Here is a 22,944-nt window from a genome sequence, read left to right on the forward strand (position 1 = left end):
GCATTACACCTCTTAATCTTCTGCATTCATTAATTTATTTTATAGTGCAATTGGACTGCCTCACTCTGTGCTATCAGACCTCTTTCCAAAACCAGAGCCATTATACCCGAGCTGTCAAATAGTGGTCCAGGAGTTTTGACTGTGAATTTTTTGCAGGGATCCACCTTGCGTCCTGGTAGGTGCGACGGTTGCCGTGTTTTGGAATCGGTTGTGGCACCCTTTGAACCTCTGATGAGGACTTCATTGTAATGGTGAGAGAAGCCTTTGTTCTGAGTCCTCATTACCTCCTCGTAAGTCTTCCTTGCACATGCTTAACAAAGTGAGCATCAGCTCCACACCAGAACCCTCCAAATCAACAGTTAGCCTCCCATGCTTTCCCAACATGACCGACCCATATCACCCCTGACCTTTATAAGAGGGGGTCGTCCCCACCCACAGCCTGTTTTTTTGGTTCTGCTCGGACTCTCCAAATGCGTTGTACGATAAGTGTGAGATTCTGCTCTAGCATGATCATTGGTCCCTGGATGGAGGCCTTCTCTAGAGGGCCTGTGTGCGTAGGGATCTTCCCCTTTCAGTCCCCCGTTTCCACTTCATTTGGGGCTGTTAAGCTATGCTTTAGCGAGCCACTGGTGAATAGGGGGCAGGCTGCGGTTTGGGTTGGGCTGCGAGCTACTCAGCCCTTCCTGACGCCAGCGGCCGTTGGTGCCTGGTTGTCGGGCCGGTTTCCTGCTCCGGATGCCTCTTGGATTCTTGCGGTGGCCTATTACCTGCTGGTCTGGAGCCTCTCAGTGTCTGGTAAGGTGACAGTTCCTGGCGCCGGCCCTGGACACGCTTCTCCTGTTTGGCTTCGCCTGCATTCGGAGCTCGTTTGTGGTTCCCGCAGTTGGTTTTTAGGGCCTGCGTGGGCAGTTTGCCTTGCACCTCCTCTCCCGGCAACTCTAAGCATCCTGGCCTTGGTTGTTTGTCGGCTCACATTGCCTTTTTGGCTGCATCCGAATGCCTTTTGCGACTCCGCTGAGTCCAGCCTTCTGGGGCGGGTCCTCAATTTTCTTACTGATGGGTTTTCCCTGGGTCTGGCTCCTTCCACCCTGCGGGCTCAATGAGCAGCCTTCGGGCTTTCCAGAGTCCAGGGCTGGACGGACTTGTTCCACTTGTGGCTCACTTGCTCCGGAGTTGCTTTTTGCAGCGTCCTCTGGCTGTTTGCCTGGCTCCTCCCTGGAATCCCCCATTGATACTGTGGCCCCTCCAAGGTGTTCCCTTTGAGCCCCTGGGTTCGGTGGATTTGAAATTACTCACCTTCAAGGTCGTGTTCTTGGTGGTGATTCTTCTGGCTGGTAGAATGGGCGAGCTGGGCTCCTTTCTTTGGTCTCCTCCATTATTGCAGGTTCTCCCGGATCGTCTGGTTTTGCGCCCGAGGTTCCTTCCTAAGGTCCCTTCGGTGGTTACCCGCTCCCACAAAGTGGTTTTGCCCTCTTTTCCTCTGGGGACTGTCTCTGGCTGATTCCTCTCTGTCTCTGCTGGATGTTCAGCAGGCGGTCATGGTGTATTTGGACAACACTGCAGCTTTCTGTTGTCGCGACAATTTGTTTGTGAAATTTGGGTCTGTCGGGTCTGGTCACAAGCCTTCCGTTTTCCCATTGACTCGTTGGATTAAACATGCTATCTTGCTTGCCTACAAGTCTCTGGGGTCTGAGCTTCCTTCTGGGGTTCAGGGTTGTTTCACCCGGGCCTGTCTGTGTCTTGGGCCTCATTCAAGGGGGTCTCTACTGAAGATGTTTGTTAGGCTGCGACCAGGGCGTCCCCGCACATGTTCATGGAACACTACCGGGTGTTTTTGGGTGGTTCTCCTCCTGGGGATTTTGCTGAGGCTGTTCTCGGGCTGGTTCCTCCTCCTTCTCCTCTTCCTCCTCTTGATTATGGCCTTTTGTCCTGGGGCCTTTGTGATTTGATCTGTTTGTTTTTATACTCTGGATTAAATCCTGTTTGTGTGTCATCTACTCCTTGTCGTTGGTTTCTTGTTTGCTATGAAGCCTCTTGGCTTGGGTTTATGCTCACTTTGTTAAGCATGTGGCGCCTCGCCACATGAGTTCCCATCCCTCCCTCCCTGAGGTGCTATTGGCTTCATTTTCTTGGGGCTTGGAAGTTCTTCAGGCTGTGGGTGGGGCCGACCTCCTTCTTATAGAGGTCAGGGGTGATATGGGTCAGCCATGTTGGGAAGGAATGGGAGGCTAACTTTTGCTTTGGAGTGTTTTGGTGTGGAGCTGAAGCTCACTTTGTTAAGCATGTGGCAAGGAAGACAATACTCAGAGTAATGAAGATTACTGGTAAGTAACCGGGCATGAGGCACTCTGCAGGCTCTCCAGCGCGGACTGTGGATGGGCAGGGAAGCCAGACTGTGGCAAACAGTGGGTTCCTCCTAGTCCAGTGTTCTCCATTTGCCAATGAGAGAATAAACAGAAGGTGTACGAGAGAGAGAAAAGACGAACTTACAGGCTAGACAGAAATGAGAAATCCGTATCTTCTATGCCTTCCCATCGAGGCAAGATCAATTTACAAGACTGCCTGTATCAACCCACAAAGCCTTGCACACTTCCTCCCCTCAATACCTGGCGGATAAACTGAAGATCTCTGGAGGCTCTAGATCGTCACGTAATGTGAAAAATGTACTGCTTGAGCCCCCCACCTTCAAAAGGGAAAGATTGATGGCTCAATTTTTCTTAAGCAATGCGGTGGGAATCTGGAACTCGCTTCCTTCACTACTTTGTACCACCACAACCCGGACCTTCAAAACCAACCTCAAATCTCTTCTCTTCCAAAGACACTTCCAGAACTAAAATACCCCTTTTCATGTCCCTCAAAGAAGTCCTTTAATTATTGTAAATTTGTAATCTATGCCTGTACAATCTTCATCGTATTGTGTTTTTGTGTGACTGCCATCTATTGTTTTATTTTACCTTTTCTTGCTTCTCTTTTGTTTCTGTAACGCCTAAATATGTAATATTCTCCTCATGTAACATATTTGGTTCTATTGTGAAGCGCTCTAACAACTTTGAGTAAAGTCTGTGCTATATAAAAATGCATATAATAAATAAAAAAAAAGGAGAAAGCTCTTATTTTCTTTTTTCTTTTATTTTTATGCAGCGGTTTTGTGCAGGGCGAAGAGGGTGCCGAGCCACAGATGATCAGTTTTCACCCCTGTTTCCGCAAGGGGGCTCTCCTCAGCACGGTAAGGCATGTGCATGTCACATCTTGACTGAAAGGCGTGCAGTTATTTTCTTTGCAACGCACAGCGTGTCTTTAAAAAATGTCTTCAAAACGCTCCCTTTATTGAATTTAACAGTTTGCCAAGTGCATGTGCATCTTTGTGGAAATTGTTTCCCGATGTATCATAATATAAAAATTATGTAAAGCTAGTTCGCATTGTTTTCGTCGTCCTGCTGAGACAAAAGAGGCTGATGAGGAAAATGACCGCTAAGTAGGAGCTCTCTGCAGGAGCACCCGGGTTGGGGATTACCGTATTGGTTTATATCCCCTGTTAACCCTGCCATCCGCCTGTGTCTTCCTCCAACATCGTTTACTGGAAGATACTTGATCGTCTGGGACGAAGTCTGGCTTACCTGCGAAGACCATCTCTGTGACTCCTGACGTGTCTTCACCTCCTTTGCCTCACCATCCTCCTTTGCCCCAGCATCCTCCGCCGCTTCTGACAACACAGCATTGTAGTACACCCGCTGGGACGATCTCCTGGAGCCTGAAGAACCGTTTTGGGGAGTGCAGTCTGACCCGCGTTGCTCCCCTGCAAAACCGAGCCTCAAGGTCTGTGCTCCCAGTTTTGCTGGCACGTAAAACCCCACACTTGAAGAACCGGTGTGGTGTGTGCCTGTGAACCGCTCCGCTCCCCTGCAGGACCGAGCCTCCCTGGGGTAAGCTCGCCTCGCACCTTAGTGCTTCTGCTATGGGTCTATAATCGGGCCATATATTTGACGAACCACTTGTGAAGGACCTGCTCTGGTCCGACGAGCCTCTCTCCATCTTGCACGCCGACCTCCTCAAGGATTCTGCTCCCTGAATAACTGGTGTGCAAAGCTCTTCGCCTGAAGAACGGATTCGGAGCGTGCCGTCTGATCCGTGCTGCTCCCCTACAAGACTGGGCCTCAGAGACTGTGCTCCCAGTGTGTGAAGCCCCACACTTGAAGAACCGATGCAATATTGTGCCTTTGAACTGCGCCGCTCCCATGCAGGACCGAGCCTCACTGGGGTAAGCGCGCCTCGCACCATCGTTTTTCTGCTACGAAATAAAAAACAGTAAAGTAACTTGCTCCCGTTCTTTCTGTGCCATCTACCCAGGAAAAGTGATTTATCCACAAGTATTGTAGAAGCCCTGGACCAGATTGCCTAACTTTCAAAATGGCGCTGGTCAGGCAATTTCAGGTCTAGGCCTTGTGGACCCCAAGATGAGCAGAGGGGGCCTATTTTTCAAGGAGGCAGACCCCAGGGGTGCCTTAGCCATCTCATTACATCCGGTCTTGGGAGGGGGCCCCCTGATTTGCCCACAACGGTTGCAGAAACCCTGGGATCCGACAGCCTGACACTAAAATGGCGTTGGTCAGGTGCTTTCAGGCTTAGGCATGCAGCCTTGAGCCTAGGTCGCAGAGCAGGCCCACTAAGTATCCTTGCATTCCCCAACCTTGATGCACCACCCATTGCCCTGTGCGCCGTCCACTGTCAGTCAGTCTACAGAGCAGAGATGAGTCACGGGACTCTACGACAGCCGTGAATCAGGAGCCCCAGTCATTGGCACTGTACAGCAAGTTCTCTGCACCTTCCCAATGTGCTTCCACTACGATTCCTCACCTCTCCAAAGAGAGGCCCCAGATTGACGCTGTGCTCCAGTCCCTATGCCGCCAAAGAAAGCACTCATCACCAAGGTCTTTAACCTATTCACCCCAGCCACCTGGTGGGTAGTCAAAGAGAGGAGGTCCCAATGCCGACATGATTTATTACATACAATGACCCTTGTCTGCTGATTACATTACTAAGGGCCCATTTGCGGCAGCAAATGTTTGGTTGGACCACATTCTTTTGCCCTGCTAACCTCGACACCTCTTGACTGTACATTAACCGGATAACTACGTTCGACTACTGGAATATGTGCCCCCTTCTTATACTCCTCCTCACTACCGCTACCCTAGCAGCACCTTCCTCCTCCGCCCACCATCCTCCTCAATTCACAGCATGGCCACCTCTCGAGTTAAGTCTGGAATTAACTGATTCAAAATCATTTATCCCTCTAATCTGTCTAAAGCTTCAGCAAAACGGTTTAATCATAACACAATTGAACGTTTTCCTGATTCCCTCTTTGTGGACCAATTCTACAACGGTCATCTTGGAAGGTTCAAAAACAACTTCATTTTTTTCACTCATGACAACCCCTCCTGGTCTACCAGCTTCTATAATTCCCTCAATGTCACCTTCTCCTCATCTCTCCCACATGGGAAACAGCTAAAAATGTCACCCTCTACCTGTTTCAACGGCCCCCTCACTATCTCACTTTATAACAATGGTACTATCTTGATCCAATCTAAAGACACCTGTCTCTTTCTTTTTCACCACCTCTTCCCCTGCCTACTCCTCAACCCTGCGAATGGGCTTTCCCTTGATTTGTCCTCTAGTTCCACCCATTACTCCCTATCTCCTCTCCTGACCCCCTTTATACTCCATTAGGCCTCTCCCCCGGGAGGCAAAGGCCGGCCCTCTCCCCCCCTTCCCCTGTTCCCTCCTCTCTCATTCCTCCCCCACCCATTGTGCACCCCCCTAAACACTTCTGCCATACCTCTAGCTAATACTCTCTACTTCGCACCATCCCGGTATTCCAATTTTACCACCTCCACCCTACCCGCCACCTGCCACCCTCTATTTAGTCCTCCTCTCCTACAACCTGTTCCCCAAGCTAACTTTACTTACATTCCCTATATTCCCACCTCTTCCTTCTTCTCTACCTGCTCCCCACCTCGCTTGGTACCCCGAATTCTTCACTAACCCCTTGCATCTCTCTTCATCCCCCCATTCCTCCAGTAATGCTGCTCAACCCCCTATCCCCCCTTGGTAAGCCCTTCCCTTTCCCTTCCTCGGACCCAGCAGATCCTCTTTCTGTCTTCAACTACCCTACAACCCAAACACACGCCTCTCCTGGGGCCTGTTCCCTCACATCCACCACTCCTACACTCCTAGCTTACGGGACCTTTCCAACCACTTCCCCTCTCTTCTACCCTAACCTCCTGCCATTCAATGACTCCCCCGTTCCCCTCCTTGCTTGCCGCCCTCCTACCTCGTTCCGCACCAATTTCCCCCTAATTCTGACCTCAATTCTTATCCTCCCTACAGCATCAACTCTCTTTTCACCTCCGAGGCACCAACAACTGCTCTCAACCATCATCTATCTCCAACTTTGAACCTTGTACCCCAACGCCCCCTCGCACTCCCACCTCTCCCTGCCCTCCCTCGCCAATTGCACTCCTCCCTGTACCCATTGAGCCACCTAGCTTACCGTGCTCAGCCCTACACTCTCTGAAAAATAAGTTAGGATCTCTCATCACCTCCAACTCCCAGCCTGAAGCTACCATCTCACTCTTAAGCACTAAGATTTCCATATTTCCAACCACACCTACTCCCTTGGCAAATACTCACTTCCCCAAACACCTGAGAAACACCTCTCCCCCAAGCCCCAAAAAAGTCAATCACAATCTGTCTTCTGCAGACATCACTAACCTTCTGGCAAGTTACAAGACCTCGAATGCAACCCCCTTCCACTCTTCTCTCCGAGTAACCCTACTATCTACACTTTTCCGACCATCTCCTCTGTCAGAACTAATTGTCTGCTTTCTTCCTCCCGGGCACCCTCTTACAAGTACAATATCCCCATCACCCCTCATAGCCCAATCGCCCCTGTCACCAAAACAGTCTCGTCAGAGTTGCACTGTTTGCTCCACAACTGCAGATCTGCAATGAAAGACGAACTTGAAATTTCGGACACCATCATCCTTCACAATCTCAACATGCTCTTCCTCACAGAGACCTGGTTCAACGACACCTCTCATTCTATGTTTGATCTTCTGCTACCCACCGACTCTATCTTTAGAAACGACAGAACAGACAAACTTAGGGAGGTGTTGCAAAGATCTTTAGAAACTCCCTTCAACTTAAAGCTTTTCCTAACCGCTCCTTCCGTTCATTCGAATGCTTATCTCTTGAGCTACAAGTGCAACACTGCTCACCATTCAGATTCCATGTCATCTACCACCCGCCTGGTGGCTGCTCTTCTTCTTTTTTAGAGGCACTTGCCGACTTCATCAGCGACCAATACTCGCAAAGTGAAAGACAGATCTTCCTGGGAGACTTCAATCTTCACTGGGGCTCGTTGGAAGATTCCTCTGCTAATATGCTGGCGACCTTACTCTCAGCAAACGATCTTATCCAACACTGCACTTAAACAACACACTCTAAGGGTACAATTCTGGACCTTTTATTTCTAAAGCAGACATGCCTACTATTGCTATCCCTATTCATTTAGACTGGTCTGACCACTTCCTCATCCCCTTCTCTCTTCACCTATCACAATGTATTACTCTTGGCCAACCTAAAAGGTACTACCTTGTTCCGTAACTCTAAAAACATTGACCTCTATACTCTGTGATTCCGCTATGCTAGCACTTCCAAGGCTAGACCCGAGCTTGGATGTCCACGATCTCACCTCCCAAATCCTCTCAGTCCTTTTAGTCAAAATCGATAATGTTGCTCCTCTCCAAAGCAAAAGGAAAAGGCCTATTCCCTCAGCACCTTGGTTCAACAAATCCCTTTATGAAGAAAGGAAGAACCTGAGCATCATGGAGAAACAATGGAGACAAGCTCCATACACCTCTACTCTTGCTACGTTCCGTTTAGCAAGATCCAAGTACCACAAACACATCTTCCTTGAAAAAGCAACTCACTTAAGAACCTTCCTCAGCTCAGCCAAAAACAGACCCAAAAAACTATTCGACCTCATCAAAAATCCAAACTGCTCTCCCCCAACCTCCAAGCGGAGGATTCTCCAAAGAAAGCAGCTATATTCTTTGACGAAAAAGTGAAATCATTGGTGGATCAGGTCCTTCATCCTACCCCTCTAGAGGAGTGTACATCCTTAGTCATTTGGCAGAACTTTGACGCTTTCTCTGAAGATGCCGTCCTCAAATGCATCCTCGAAACAAAGCCCTCCAACCATTCTCTTGACCCCACTCCTAGTGACATTGCCATTGACTTCTACACCCATACTCTTTCTCATTGGACCAGTCTGATTAACCTCTCCCTTAGTCAAGTCTCCCTTCCTGTTACCTTTAAAACTGTACAGGTTACCTCTCTTCTGAAAATAAAACACCGCTGATGCGAACGAACTCAACAACTTCTGCCCCATCACTAACCTCCCTTTTCTTGCGAAAACCATAGAAAGATGTGTAGTGAAACAACTTTCCCGTCATATCAAGCGCAATGATCTTCTTAACAATTTCCAGTCTGGTTACATTAAAAACTGCAGCACCGAAACAGCCCTGCTGCAAGTGATTGAGGATGCGCTGTATATACTCGATTCAGGGGAGTCTTGTCTTCTGATTCTTCTTGATCGTTTTGCAGCCTTTGACACTGTCAATCACAGCACTCTCCTTAACACTCTTCAACAGGGAATGGGTTTGGAAGGCACAGAGCGTAAATGGATTGTCTCTTTCCTTTCGGACAGATCCCAAATGGTCAGAATAGCGAATAGTCTTTCATCTTCATTGGCGGTAGGGCAAAGTGTCCCTCAGGGCTCTGTCCATGCACGGATGTACCATGTTACAACGCATACCGTTACAACTACCTACTATTGCAACGCGACCATTACAACGCATACCATTACAACGCATAGCGCTTTGAGGTGCTGGATAGTGGTAAGTATAATTTACTATTCTAACTCCAGTCCCCGTGGACACTAGGGAAGGTGTTGGATAGTAAATTATACTTATTCCCTATCCTAGAGCGCCCCCCAGCGCAATGCGTTGTAATGGTATGCGTTGTAAAAGATGCGTTGTAATAGTAGGTAGTTGTAAAAGATGCGTTGTAACAGGTGTATACCCCATGCACCCACATTGTTCAATCTCTGTTTGGAACCATTGGGAAATCTCCTAAGTAAATCTGGGATCCTCTACCATCTCTACGCGGATGTCACCCAAATCTACCTTAAGGTGTCCTCCACACACGATCTCTCAATCCTCAACTCTACTCTCCCCTCTATTCAAAACTGGATGCTAGCTCATCAACTCATTCTGAATCCCTCCAAAACAGTATTCCTCCTCCTTTCAACCTCTCTCTCTCTCCTCCTCCTGTTCAATCTTGGATGGATCAACTGAACCTACTTAACACTAAACCTATCGTTGTCGACAGCGCAAAATCCCTCGGTGTCCTAATCGACAAAAGGCTCAATCTACTCTCCCACATCAACTCCATTGCAAAGAATGCTCGATATCAACTGTGCCTTCTTTGGGGAATTCAACGCTTCTTCCCAGAGCAAGACCTTAAAACCCTGGTCCAATCGCTGGTTCTCTCTAGATTGGACTACAGCAAATCTCTTCTTAATGGTCTCCCCAAATCCCACCTTTCCCCTCTTAAATCTGTTCTTCATTCAGCGGCTCGTTTTATATTTGGGGCCAAAAGAAGTGACCACATCACACCCATTTTGTCTTCCCTCCGTTGGCTTCCCATTGAGGCAAGATCAATCTACAAGACGGCTTGTATCACCCACAGAGCTTTGCACACTTCCTCCCCTCGCTACCTGCCAAATAAACTGAAAATCTCTGGAGGCTCCAAACCGTCTCGTAATGCGGAAAAACTACTGATTTATTCTCCCACTTTCAAAAGGGAGAGATTGATGGCTCAATCCTTCTCAGGAAATGGGGTGAGAATCTGGAACTCGCTTCCGCCACAGCTCCGCACCACCACCTCTACCCATACCTTCAAAACTGACCTCAAACTCTTCTCCCAAAGACATTTCCAGAACTAATACACGTCCTTTAAAGTCCCTCAAGTAAGTTCTTTCACTATTATAAACTTGTATTCTATGCCTGTGCAAGTGTCATCCCAGTGTGTTTTTGTGTTTTGGAGTGACTGCCATCTATTGCTGTATTATACCTCTTCTTGTATCTGATTTGCTTCTGTAACATGTACATTTGTAAAATTTTCCTAATGTAATGTAACTGGTCCTATTGTGAAGTGCCCTGACACCTTTGGGTAAAGTCTGCGCTATATAAAAAATAAATAACATGAAATCTGCTGATTTACGGAGTGTCCTCAAGGCTCTCGTCTCTTGGCAGTAGCGAAGCGTGGGGGTCCGCCCCGGGCGGCAGGAGTTTTGGTGGCGGCAAAAGCAGGGATTGCCACGGGCGTCTATGTGGCTAGCTACACGACTGCCTTTTGGGTGTGCGCTCACTTTAGGGCGCACCAACGAAAAACATTATCTTTTTATTTTCTATCCCTCTTTACTAGTGCTGGTCCACAGGACGCGTCAGCCACGTGCCCTTCTATTTCGTCAACGCACACGTGCCCCGTTACAGCCCTGGGTTCAGCCCTGGCGTCTCCAGGACCGGCGCCAATGGAGGAGCCATGCCTGAGCTGTTCTCAGAGATGTGAGACTCTCGAATCTCCGACACACATGTGCGGCCATCCTGGGAGCTCCATAAAGTCACATGTTTTATTGTATATTCCATTGTTCACACTTTCTGACATATATATTTTTCAAAGACGAAACTGATTTAATTTAATAAAAACAAACTTTCAGCATGTCTTTCAAGTTCTGCTACTGAATCTACGCTAAAGTTTTTGACTGTCTGGATCACAATTAATCTCTCTATCTCCTAGTTTTGAAAATAAAAGGAAACCATTGAGTGGAAACGTTTGTCTCAACGCAGTGGGAGCACATTACTGGCATGGTAGCAGTAACTCCAGTGGGAAAACGGGTTCTGGCAGTATGCTCCCTCGTCACTCTTCATTTCCTAAAAGATAAATAACGAACCCTCGAGTTTCACTTATGCCCTCGGGGTGAGTGGTACCGACAAACGAAACTTGATAAATTGAAAGCAGCTTACCAAGCACCTCCAAACCATGGGATTCTTGCCAACACGGGCCTATTAGAACAAAGCACATGTCCAGGGCTATCCAGCTCTTATTATCAGGGAACATGTCCTAAAAAGGTGGTGTCACGGGAAGTGACATCACGGCCGGAAGTGACATCACAACAGGAAGTGACATCATATGTGCAGCAGATTTATCATTTGCACGTATTGCAAGATTTAACAATTGAAGCTGCTCAGCATTTATGCCTGTTACTTAAGGTCCCTGTTTGGCAGAATTAACAGCCCAAATGTGGATGAAGTTTGGCGTACAACTACATTAGTCAAGCCATTAACCAGTTAACCGCGGCGGTAATTCCGCCGCGGTGCGGGCGTTTTCTTGCGCGGGTGGAATGCCGTCGGCCAATGGACGACGGCAGCACTGGGAAGGTAGTGCTGCTGTCGGCCATTGGCCGACGGCAGCAGGGAAAGGGTTAAGTGCTGTAAACGAGGCATACTAAAACATGACATGCCAAGTTTTCAGGATGCTTATGTGTAGGCTCCCCGTTTTCACAGATTTTTTACAGATAAATACAGACAGAAAACGATGTGTTTTCTGTCTGCATTTATTTTTTAACCCTTTCGCTGCTGATGACGAGCTCAGCTCGTCATCACCCACGGGTGTCGTGTGCTGATGACGAGCTGAGCTCGTCATGAATAATGGTATTCAAGGATCTGTAGCGCAGGGCAAAAATCCCCGCAGCAGCCATGTGGTTAAAGTGCATAAATCCAGAAAATTGTCCTACTTTTAAGTGCCTCTTCATTCTGTCTTTCATGAATTATAGGCCAGCAGCTGGACAGCATGGAAATTAAAAAATAGGGTGACATTTCTTTAAATAATAGCATACCTCAACATACATTTATGGTATAATGATAGTATTTAAAGTGGATGTATTGTTATGTAATATTTGCCGGCTTAAATAGCTAAACCTCGACAGACCGCAAAGTATGAGTGTGCGTCTATCACTTAAATATGGAAATGTACAGTTTGACAACATCATTTATATGCAAAGCACAAGATAAATACAGATAAAATGTCCAAAAGATAAATATGGATAAATACAGACGGACATGTTAAAAAAAAGATATACCGTTAAAGTGGGAGCCCTACTTATGTGTAACATTTCCGTGGTTTCAGACACTTAGAGTGACACTTTCCACTCAGTGAAAACCAAGCTACAATGTGCAAAGTAATAGATATCAGTCATTGCACCCTATTCAGCAATGAGAAGCTCCACAATATTTTGAAATTGCTGCAAAACACCTGAAATAAAAAGTTGTGTTTCATACCATGTTCACACATTCAAATGCAATCTATAGTTGTGAGAAAATTGGAGAGCAAATACTGATTAACCTACACATGCTTCAAGCAACAAAAATGTAACTTTCTAAAAGCCAGCCAACTAAAAGCGATGGTAAAGTACCTATGCTTTATGGGAGTGTTGAACAAGATTGGCAAGTCGAGACACAAGTATTGACCACACATCTTACTCTTCAGATTTGTGTTGCTTTCTCTGTCATGTGCTTTATTCATCTTCTAAACACCCCTGCACTCTGTGTTGCTCTCTCTCCTGTGTGCTTTTCCTCGCAAATCCCTGTCTTGCTCATTTCTCCCCTGCCCTTTTACTCTATTTCTCTCCCTCTTGTGCGCTTCTTTCCCCTTCAAACCTCCCGTTCCCCATGATCTCTGTTCCTCCCTATCAGTTCTGTGCTTCTCCCCCAGGAAGATGCTCCGTCTTCTCTGTGTTGCTCTCTTCCTCGTGTACTTCCCCTTGCAAACTCCCTCCATGCTTTGTGTTACTCTCTCCCCCCTCTGCCTGCTTCTCTACCCTGAAAACATCCCCTGCCCCGCACTTCTTGTCACTCTCTTCCTTTTGTGGGCCCCCAAAACCTGCTCCGTTTTGGTCTCTCCCTCATGTGCCTCCCTCCTCTAACCACCTAAACCCCCGAAACAGCATTGGCAAAACCAGTAGCCCATCTTGTTGGGGGTTTCTTAGCTTTGCGTAAGGAAGCGTCTGGCGACTTACAAATACTGGAACTAACATATGACGAAGACGCGAGAAAGTTTAGAGAAGCTTGGCATGTGTGTAACATTAATCCAAAGTAAAGCAACTACACACCATGGGCAAACACAGTACAAGATTCCATGAGAGTGACAGAGATTACACAAACAAGCAAATCAACGGACCCTAAGACAACATTAACAGAGGATCAAGCTGGCCAACTTCCCAAATGTAAACAAAATGATAACGATAGAGGCATGTCACAAGGTACCCAAAACGATGACTGAATACATGGTTATTGCACACATACATTGGTGCCACTGGAAGCAGCTGCTCAGAGTGCAGTGTGCTTTTGAACAACTGGAGTGGCACAGGGATAACAGTGTGAAGGAAAACTGAGGAACACACAATCTGCGGGAAAAGAGGACCTAGCACAAAAACTGCTGCAGCTGGACACCACAGCGGACCATGTCTTAAAATTCTGTTTCTTTTTTGTGCCCTCTGATGTGTGCTGAATTTTTTTTGGTTTTCTTTCCTGACACATCTGTATTTACCCTATATCTCACTTTTATTGTCACTAATAATTTTAAGACTGCTATAAAGAATCATGGGGTTAAGGGGTAAATACTTGGTATGCATAAACCAAGCTAGGCCTCTTTATGAATGCCATGCCACTTACTCAATGTGCTATGCTTTCATAACCTCACCTTCGTGCATGCTTGTGCTCCGAATTTAATGCGCCAGGAGTGCACACAATGAATATCATCATAACATTCCAGTTCCGCTTTCCCTGTCATAAATGGCTTTATTCAGAAATGTATGTATCGCAGACTAACACTCCTGGGACTCCTTCAGATATTTTCACACGCACGTGGCTTGCCACTTTCAGTCCCCAACCTTCACATCCTCCACCCCGAGTTGAGTTTGCTTCTCTTTACTTTGCTTGTTGTGCCATGTATTGTGTTGTGCTAGCTGTTGTTACACTGTGTTTTGTTATGGGGTGTAACATTTGCCACCAGGGAGAGCTCTCTCACATTCCAATGGCCTCCGTGCATTTGTCCATGCGCCCTCATCACCAGTAGGCCTGACACAGAGGTGCAACTAGAGCCAAATTTCAGGGGGCTGCTGAAAATTTCGGGGGGGCTGACTCTTCCAAGAAGGGGTGAAAAACAACAAAGCCTCATTCACTAGCAAATGGTCTTTTAAAGACCTGTGAAGTACTCGGGTGAGGCTGTGTGTGTGTCCGGGAAGTTGTCTCAGCCCGGCTGACACACACAACAGGGGGGGGCTGAAGCACAATGGGCGTTGCACGCCTGGCCTGCCAATAGCAAATTATCCCCACTCCGGCCTAGCCTCCCAGTCATGGACACAGCAGAGGGCAAAGCAGAACTTTAATAGGTAGCGCATTCGCGCGCTACACAAGATTGACAGCGATGGACGGGTATCTTAAAAAGTTTGGGGCGGCCGCGCGGGCAAGTAACTCGCCATTTTAGATAGTCCAGCTTTTGAGCAGGGGGGACGGCGTCCACCCTATAAAATAAGTGGGGAGACTCCGCCCACCTGCGTGGTCCACCGACTCGTGTCCTGTTTATAATGCAAATGCCCTATCAGGCACTTGATTAAGTCATGTGAACACTATTGAGGACTTCATTTTACGGAATGAATTGGTAGAGCTGTAGGCAAGCACTGTGCATCCCTCTGCCGCCATTTTAATTTTATAAAGGAACTTTAAATATGTTGGTTTGCGATTAGTTGTTAAAATATTTAAAACAAACAAGAGGTGCACACACGATACCCTGAGACATTCACCTCGGCAAAAAAATGAAGAGGTTCGCTTTTTTTTTTTTTTATTACTCCACACAAGTTGGTAGATGGATTATTCCAGTCAAACTGAATCAGCATTTCATCTTTTTTGTTTAAAAAGATGCCTTTGAAGCAACTAGTATTATTTAAGGACCCTGAAGAAAGTTTGGTTTGTTGTTATGTGCTGTAGAAAACTTCCAATCAAATAACATGGCAACTTAAGAACGCAAAGGGTGTTTTTTTGTTCTGTGAATGTTACAAAGGCCTTCCTAGTGAGCCTGGAGGAAAGGCGAGTACTCGAGGAGTATCTACAACAAGAGACTATCCTCTTCTGGAATAAATAGAGAAAAAATCGTCTCCCTTTGGGCTGTAGGAACAGAATCCACTGCTATAAACCTCTTATGCTTACATGGAATTGACCGAAGCGGCCAAAAAGCAGCTTGGTAGAAGGTGGGACAAAGCAAAAGTGTAAAGGAAATAAATGGAAACTGAAGTATTCTGAGGTTACAATGAGGTTTTAGATGGTCGTCATCCTAGTCTGGTGTCACTTTTAGAGGGAGAGGGGCATGTCACAAGCCTTTGGTTGTTTTACTATAAAATATAGCGTAGCTGCTCCTCTGTGAAGCAAAGACTTGAGGTGATAGAAGTGAGATAGATGCCTACATCAGCCACATGAAAACAAGACGCCCTACGAGGTCCTCATATGGAACGTCTGGGTTAACGCCACACTTCAGCTATTGAGTTTCATGTCCAAAGTAAGTGGTTTTTACTGCTCATTATTTTAGTCTATTGCCAGTCACTCCGTTATTCCGACAGACTCTCTCCAGAATTTTTGTTTTTTATGTACCACTAACCCTGCTTCTGAGCACTTCATGCCAAGTAACATAACAATGTTATATTAATGTGATGCTTTAAGGTGCCTTTACAATGTGGACACAGATTGATTCAGACAGTGGAAACAAAAGGAGTGCAGAGGATGAAGGGTCTAAGAAGAGAAGGCGTGAAAGAAAGGAAGAGAGAAGTACTGTCACAGCAGAAAATATTTAGCATGGGAAGCTATGTGCACTGTCCTCATGTGTAGTGACCGATGTTGGAAGAATTTCGGGACTTCAGCACTTTGCTAAGGCTCTCTTGGGCAACATACGTTTTTCCACAAGTTTCTACCCTTAATGGAGAAAAATATTTGTGCGTTCTTCTCTGCTTGCACAATGTAATTCCTGCCCCTTCTGCAGTACCCCTACTTTAGAAGTAAGCAGATTTCTTGCTTTTGGCTCATTTAGTGTAACATGACATCACAACACCTGTGATGTGATATGACCACTTTACCTGTGTGCCGGTACTGCTTTATTCCATGCAAGAAATGTGCTAGCTGCACTCACTTCACAAATAAGTTCACAAAAATGTGTAGAGATGCTATTTCTGTATGTTAGCTCGCAATTATGTGTGAAAAAAACCCAGCACATCCGATAATGAGACACAACCCGACTGTCTTTGTTCTTAAACAGTAGAATATCTCCCCCCATGTATCACAAAAGAGAAAAGATGACAGGGTACATACTGTACCCCTGTGAATGTTGGTGAATGGGTTAGGAGAGGAGATTGGAGAAAAGTGAACTCCTCATCCTGTGTTAATTTTATAACCCTGGCCCTTGAAGCATCAAACAAAGTGTTATATTGGCAGTGTACATGTTTTCAACCGTTACAATTACCATGGGTTAAAGGAAATGTACATTATTTACCTCTTGTAAAAAGAAAAAAAGAAACATGCACTTCTTCCACATTGAACTATGCCCCACTTTATTGTAAAGATTGCTTCTCTCTTAAAGGGCGTTGAATCCTAATTTAGCAGTGTTGCTCCCTTGTACTGTCATTTAAAACTCCAGAAGTTACTTTAAGAATGTAAAACTCTAGTAAAAAGTGGTTATCCGATAAACTAAAAGATGCTAACCCAAAATGAGGGTGGGCAAATGGCAACTCAAGCTTCAATTCCAGGTGGATTGTAGTAGAGTGCGGGGAAGTTGTGACTACGAAGACTACACCAATGAAGATTTGTTTGTCAAAAAGGAAGTGCCTGAATGAAATCATTGTGACTGACAATTGTGTGCAATATGTATCAAAAGAATCAAGTGTCTTTCCAGCCCCCATGGCAGCAGCCTATGAGCCAGTGGGTTGAGAAATAATGATTAAGATGGTCAAGAAACACATGGAGATGATGGTTGTGGGCAGAGGGCCTATTAGGTGGTAATTGAAGGAAATATTTTGATCTTACCTGACAGCACCCAATACTGTTATCGTGTGTCTGCTCACATTGGTAAACGGACATGTTGCTTTTTATTAAGTTGACTCTATTATGATTGTCTCTTGAAAAATGGAAGGAATTGTGGAAGTAGAAAAAAGGTGGAAGAGAGATTCTCATGCATTGGGCCTTTCATAGATTCACATGCTTGAATTATTCCCCAACATCAGACTGGGAATACTTAGTAGTCAATGGTCAAACAGTATTGTTCATGAGCACATTCAACTTTGCTTTAGCCATGCTTTACGTTCAATCTCTACATCATGTAGCCCAAACACTGGTCAAAGAGGTGAAGAGACTTTCACCCGATTCCCCTCAGAAACGTGTCTATCTTAGCAGTTGTGCTAGATGTTTACAGCGTGGACATTTTCTCTTCCTGACACTATTCTCCCTGTGCACTTTTCTCCCCGAGAGCTGCTTTCCTCTCGCTCCCACTTACAGGAGGTGAGATTTTCGTATCCCTTTCTGTATGGTTAAGGCCAAGGAAGGGGAAAACATTCTCATGGCTGTGATTAGAAAATCCCTGTTCGAGGCATGTGGGCTGCTGAATTCATATCTGTGCATAGATCGCCGCCTAGTGTTGGGTCCGGATAATTGCACCTTGTCCTGGAATAGTCTTCGAAGTATCACGAGATAGGTGACTCCTCCCCTGGGCCACAGTGCGCATGGGCATCCTCTCCATCCTCAGATTGTTTTTTTCTGCCATTGGGTTCGGATGTTATTCCTATACTCCAACTTCGGAATCGAAACAAAACTTTTATAAAGGCCAAAAGGCCTTCGACGGCATTGTTCTCGCTTGATACTTCTTGACTCGATCAAGCTTTCCATCTCGAACCGGTCGTCGACGCGGGCCGTTGGGCCTTTTCGACGCCACATGGGCCTGCTGTCGATGGAAAGGAGCCCCTTCAAAAGGTGCCCACAATGCCACTCAAAGTTCCCGCATACTGACAAGCACTCAGTATGCAACAAGTGCCTTTCTCCAGACCATAAGGAAGAAACCTGCCCAGCCTGTGCCCAATTCCGGTCGAAGAAAACCATACGAATTCGACGGGCCGCTAGGCAAGAGATGCAGCGACAGGCACCGGAACCGGACAACATCTTCGATGATGACCAAGAACTTTCAGAAGCTCCAGATTCGGAACTAGAGATCGTCACCGTCGAGGACTACTTGGACTCCGACGACGAGATCCCACCGGGGCAAATTGTGAGTACACGGCCCCCGACATCAATCACCCTGTTACCGAAGGCTCCGGTCGAGGCATCGCCAAAGGGCCTTAGCCAAGATCCAAAGAAACATTTGCCAGCCCCGCCGTCCGGCTCGGCTCCGAAACCTAAGCCTTCAGAGACCCCAGGGCCAAGTAACATGATCCCAAAGAAGGTTCCAGAGCCCAAAAAGGTCGTCGACCTAAAGGGCGTCGACCCGAAGAACACCGTACAGCCTAAAGGTGTCGACCCAAATAAAACAGTCGACCCAAAGGCCGTACAGCCTAAAGGCGCCGACCCAAAGAAAACCGTCGACCCGAAGAAGATTGTCGAGCCGAAGGGCGCCGACCACAAACAGGCCATCGAGCCAAAGAAGGACACCAAGCCGAAGGGCGCCGACCCGAAGAAAGTGGTCGACCCAAAAAAGTTGGCCTTGCCGAAAGTCGCCGAACCGAAGAAGGTCGCCAACGGAAAGGGTGCCGTATCGAAGCCTGTAATCCGGCCGGAGAAGGCTATCGAACGTAAAACAAGCGCTCCGAAAACACCAGTCGATCCCAAAAAAGCCATCGACTCGGCAAAGGACAGTCAACCAAAAAAAATCTGTCGAGCACAAGAAGCGTGTCAAACCGAAAGACCCGGTCGACCCAAAATCACTCGTCGACCCGAAAAAAGGGCCCGAGCCGAAGAAAAGCAATAAGGCACCAAAAGTCGTTGAAACAGAAGGTGTTGTCGACACAAAGGCAAAAAAGTCAAAGACACAACCAAGGACAGTGGAGGAAGAACTCTTCCATCCAGATCCATCAGACGACCAGGCAAAAATATTTATTAATCCTGAGACTGGTAAAGTCACAATCTTGCACAGGAAGAAGAGGCCACTGGACATGGACTCTCATTCACCCATTCCACTAAAGAAGAAGGACTTTGGGACTTCTCCCTCTAGACCCTTCAGTCCTTTCTATCCCACTATGCCTACTACACCTTTTGCTCCTTACTCTCCTTCTCACTATGGGGACAAGGAGGGAAACACAGGGGAGGATCCACAGCATGATTTTGATTATCCAGAGGATCCTAACCCTCAAGATGAACCATGGGGGGAGCCAACTGACCCATATGACACCCACCCCACCCCATCCCTGACTTCTCCTCATACCCAACTAAGCCGTCACCTACTGACGACACCATTGTCTTCAACCAACTAATAGACATGGCAGCGCAGTACCACAACCTAGACATTCACAAATGTAAATGTAAATAAATGTAAATGTAGTATACTTGTAATGCGCACAGCTGCCCCAGCAACGGGGCGTCCCGGCGCTGTATAACGCTGTGGAACCCTTCCTGGCTCTCCCTGTGAGATGCCCCTCCTGGGCACCCCCAAGGTGAAGCCAGGCATCCCAGCGTTGTTGGGGCCGTTGTGGAGATTAAGCAAGCTATTGCCCAGAGTTGCAGCGTGGGACCCATGATTGGAGTAGGCGCCGAGGCGAGAATTATCGAGTCCACGGACATTGAGCCCAAGACCCTGCCGCATCGGGAATTGAACCCTGGTCCCGGGCCTGATCTCTGCTTCAGGGTCTGCCGCTTCTAACCAGTGAGCCACACTTCTCCCTGTAGAAGAAGACTTCTTATTTGGCACCTCCCTACTTCAGAAAACAGCGTCGCAACACTTCCTATGCTAAAGGGAGTGTTAAAACACGCGCCTGATATATTTAAAGATACAGTCAGGGCACGCGTAATCAATCCTAGAATTGAGAAGAAGTATAGAGCAGCCCCTACAGACCCTACGTACATCAGAGGTCAGTTACCATTAGACTCACTGGTAGTGGCTAATGCACGCAAAAGGGCCAACTCGCAGACAACAGGGGAGGCTCCTCCTGATAAGGAGTCAAAAATACTGGAGGCCTCAGGTAAAAGAGTAGCATCACAGGCCTCCAATTCATGGAGGATTGTGAATACACAAGCTCTGCTAGCTCATTACAACAGGGCGCACTATGACCAGCTTGAAAGCTTAATGCCACACCTGCCTGAGCCTTTTAAAGCCCAAGCTAATGACCTCATACAGGAGGGAAAATTTATTACAAACGCCTCCATCAAATGTGCGCTTGACGCAGCCGACACCGCAGCCAGGTCTATTAACACTAGTGTTTTACTATGACGACATGCATGGCTGCGTATTTCGGGCTTTAAGAATGAGGTGCAGTCCACCATTCTTAACCAGCCAGTCAATCAAGACTTCCTTTTTGGCCCTGCAGTCGACACCATTTTAGATAAAATGAAGAAAGACACAGAAACTGCAAAATCAATGGGTGCATTGCAGATTCAGCAACACAGAGGTTCCTTTCGACGCTCCTCATACAGAGCAGCTACACAAGGCAATACTTCACAGACCTCATCTTCATACAAAGGCAACACCCAAGGTTCCTTTAACAAAAACTCCAACAGAGGAGGTTATAGGGGCAACAATAACAAGGGAAGAGGACGTGGAGGCAATAACACCAGAGCCTCCACTGCCACAAAACAGTGACTTCATCACGCTACCTCCAGAACACCTAACACCGGTCGGAGGCAGACTCCAACAATTCCTACCTGTCTGGAACGCAATTACCACGGACAGGTGGGTGAGACAAATTATCCAGTATGGTTATTGCCTAGAACTCACTTCTACCCCACCAAACATACCACCCAGACACCGTCCTACGTCCAAAGAACACATCACCCTGCTACAACAAGAGGTGAAATGCATGCTGGAAAAGGGGGCCATAGAACCAGTCCCTTTCCAACACCAAGGGACAGGGGTATACTTCCTTATTCCCAAGAAAGACGGTTCCCTCAGACCAATATTGGACCTCAGACCCCTAAATCAATACATACTGTCGGAGCACTTCCATATGATCACATTACAGCAAGGAGACTTCCTGGCAACATTGGACCTCAAGGGCGCGTTGTTAGAAATGGGATTTCTGGTTGGCTAAGGCTTGCGCCAAAGCCAGGCAGAAACCACCATTCCTAAGTCAGGGTAAGGAAGTCACCCGCCAAGACAACCCCTGCTCACCCTCTTGGTAGCTTGGCACGAGCAGTCAGGCTTATCTCAGAGGCGATGTGTAAAGCATTTGCGCACGCACCCACCAGCAACAACATCCAAGGCCCCCCACAAAAGGAACTCCACACAAGATATATGTAAAAATAGCCTTTGTATTGCAAAACACATTAGATAGAAACACACACTTTACAATGTGCCAACAGGCACGGGCAGAATTTACAGGGGAGTATGTACAGGAGAGGGCCGCAGGCATCACTGTCAGGAATATGCACTTAGTAGAACTAGCACTTAGAACGTATAACAATCAGAAGCTTCACACATGATGCATAGAACATTCAGAGGTGTAGGAAAGACACATGATGTATAAACCTACATTCAGCGGTGTAAGGAACAAGGGACATGACACATCATAACACATTCAGAAGTGCAGGAGAAACACATGATGCATAAACACACATTCAGAGGTGTAAGGAACAAGGCACATGACGCATTTAAAACACATTCAGAGGTGCAGCAAATAACAATTCGCAGAAATCACATTAGCACAGAACTTACATCAAAGTCCAGGTTGCGCCACTGCGCCAAAACCTAAACGTAGCACCTGCCCACTACTTGCTGGGCAGCTGAGGACAGGGACAGAACAGGGCCTAAACGCTGCAGCTGGCACTAAGTGCTGCGCAGCTGGGGAAGGCCAAGGTAGGGATGAAGGAGTGCGTCTCAGTCCTAGTCCAAAGAACAAGTCCCTAGAAGAAAGAACCTAAACGGTGCAGCTGCCCACTAATTGCTGGGCAGCTGTGGATCAAACTGCAACAGGGGCTCTCACTAGCCCCTAGGAACACAACTGCCATCTGTGGGAGCCTTCTGGGTCCTAGACATCAATACTGCGAAGACCGGTGGAGCCCTCGAGGCTCTGAACAAATCAGGGGCATTTTGGCGGGACCCACTAGGCTCTGAAATACACATACCACCCTAGGAGCACACAGGCTCCTGAAACAAGTATGCCCCCTAGAATTGGGGCCCTCAGGGGCAAGAATACGGGCCCCTCTGGCCCTCCCTGGGCCTTTTAAACACATGTGGGCCAGTCAGAGCCACACAGGCTCTCCAAAGAACTAAACAGTGCCCTTTCTGGAGCCCTCCAGGCTCTGTACCAAACGGAATCACTGGCGCTCTCTCCCCCCTCCCCTCCGGGCAGCCTTACTCACCGGCTGCTTCTCGGAGGTCACGGGCGGCTCCTCTCTCGCCGGGGGCCATTGGGGGGAATCTCAATCTCCAGGCGGGGGTAGCGCTCGGCGGGCCTCTCTCTCCTCATCGGAGCCCCGCCTTCCTCATGCGCCTGCTTCGCCAGGTCTTCACCCGGTCCCCCATCTCTGGACCGGGACTTAGGATGGAGCCGCAAGGCTCCGGGACATTTTTCTCTCTGGGGCTCCCTCC

At 47.4% G+C, this 22,944-nt stretch overlaps 1 protein-coding gene across 1 annotated transcript in view; it reads left to right on the forward strand.

Annotated features, from left to right (window-relative positions):
- AAAS (aladin WD repeat nucleoporin) overlaps positions 1-10,844 on the forward strand; it is a 414,919-nt gene extending 404,075 nt beyond the window's left edge. Inside the window, exons 16-17 of the mRNA XM_086936522.1 lie at positions 3,142-3,226; positions 10,549-10,844. Of these exons, the coding sequence (XP_086792648.1) occupies positions 3,142-3,226; positions 10,549-10,692 (229 nt within the window). The 3' untranslated portion in view covers positions 10,693-10,844. The remainder of the gene's footprint in view (positions 1-3,141; positions 3,227-10,548) is intronic.
- Positions 10,845-22,944: the final 12,100 nt, after the last annotated feature.

This window comes from Lissotriton vulgaris, chromosome 1_1, assembly GCF_964263255.1.
Source record: "Lissotriton vulgaris chromosome 1_1, aLisVul1.2, whole genome shotgun sequence".
Taxonomy (NCBI): Eukaryota; Metazoa; Chordata; class Amphibia; order Caudata; family Salamandridae; genus Lissotriton; species Lissotriton vulgaris.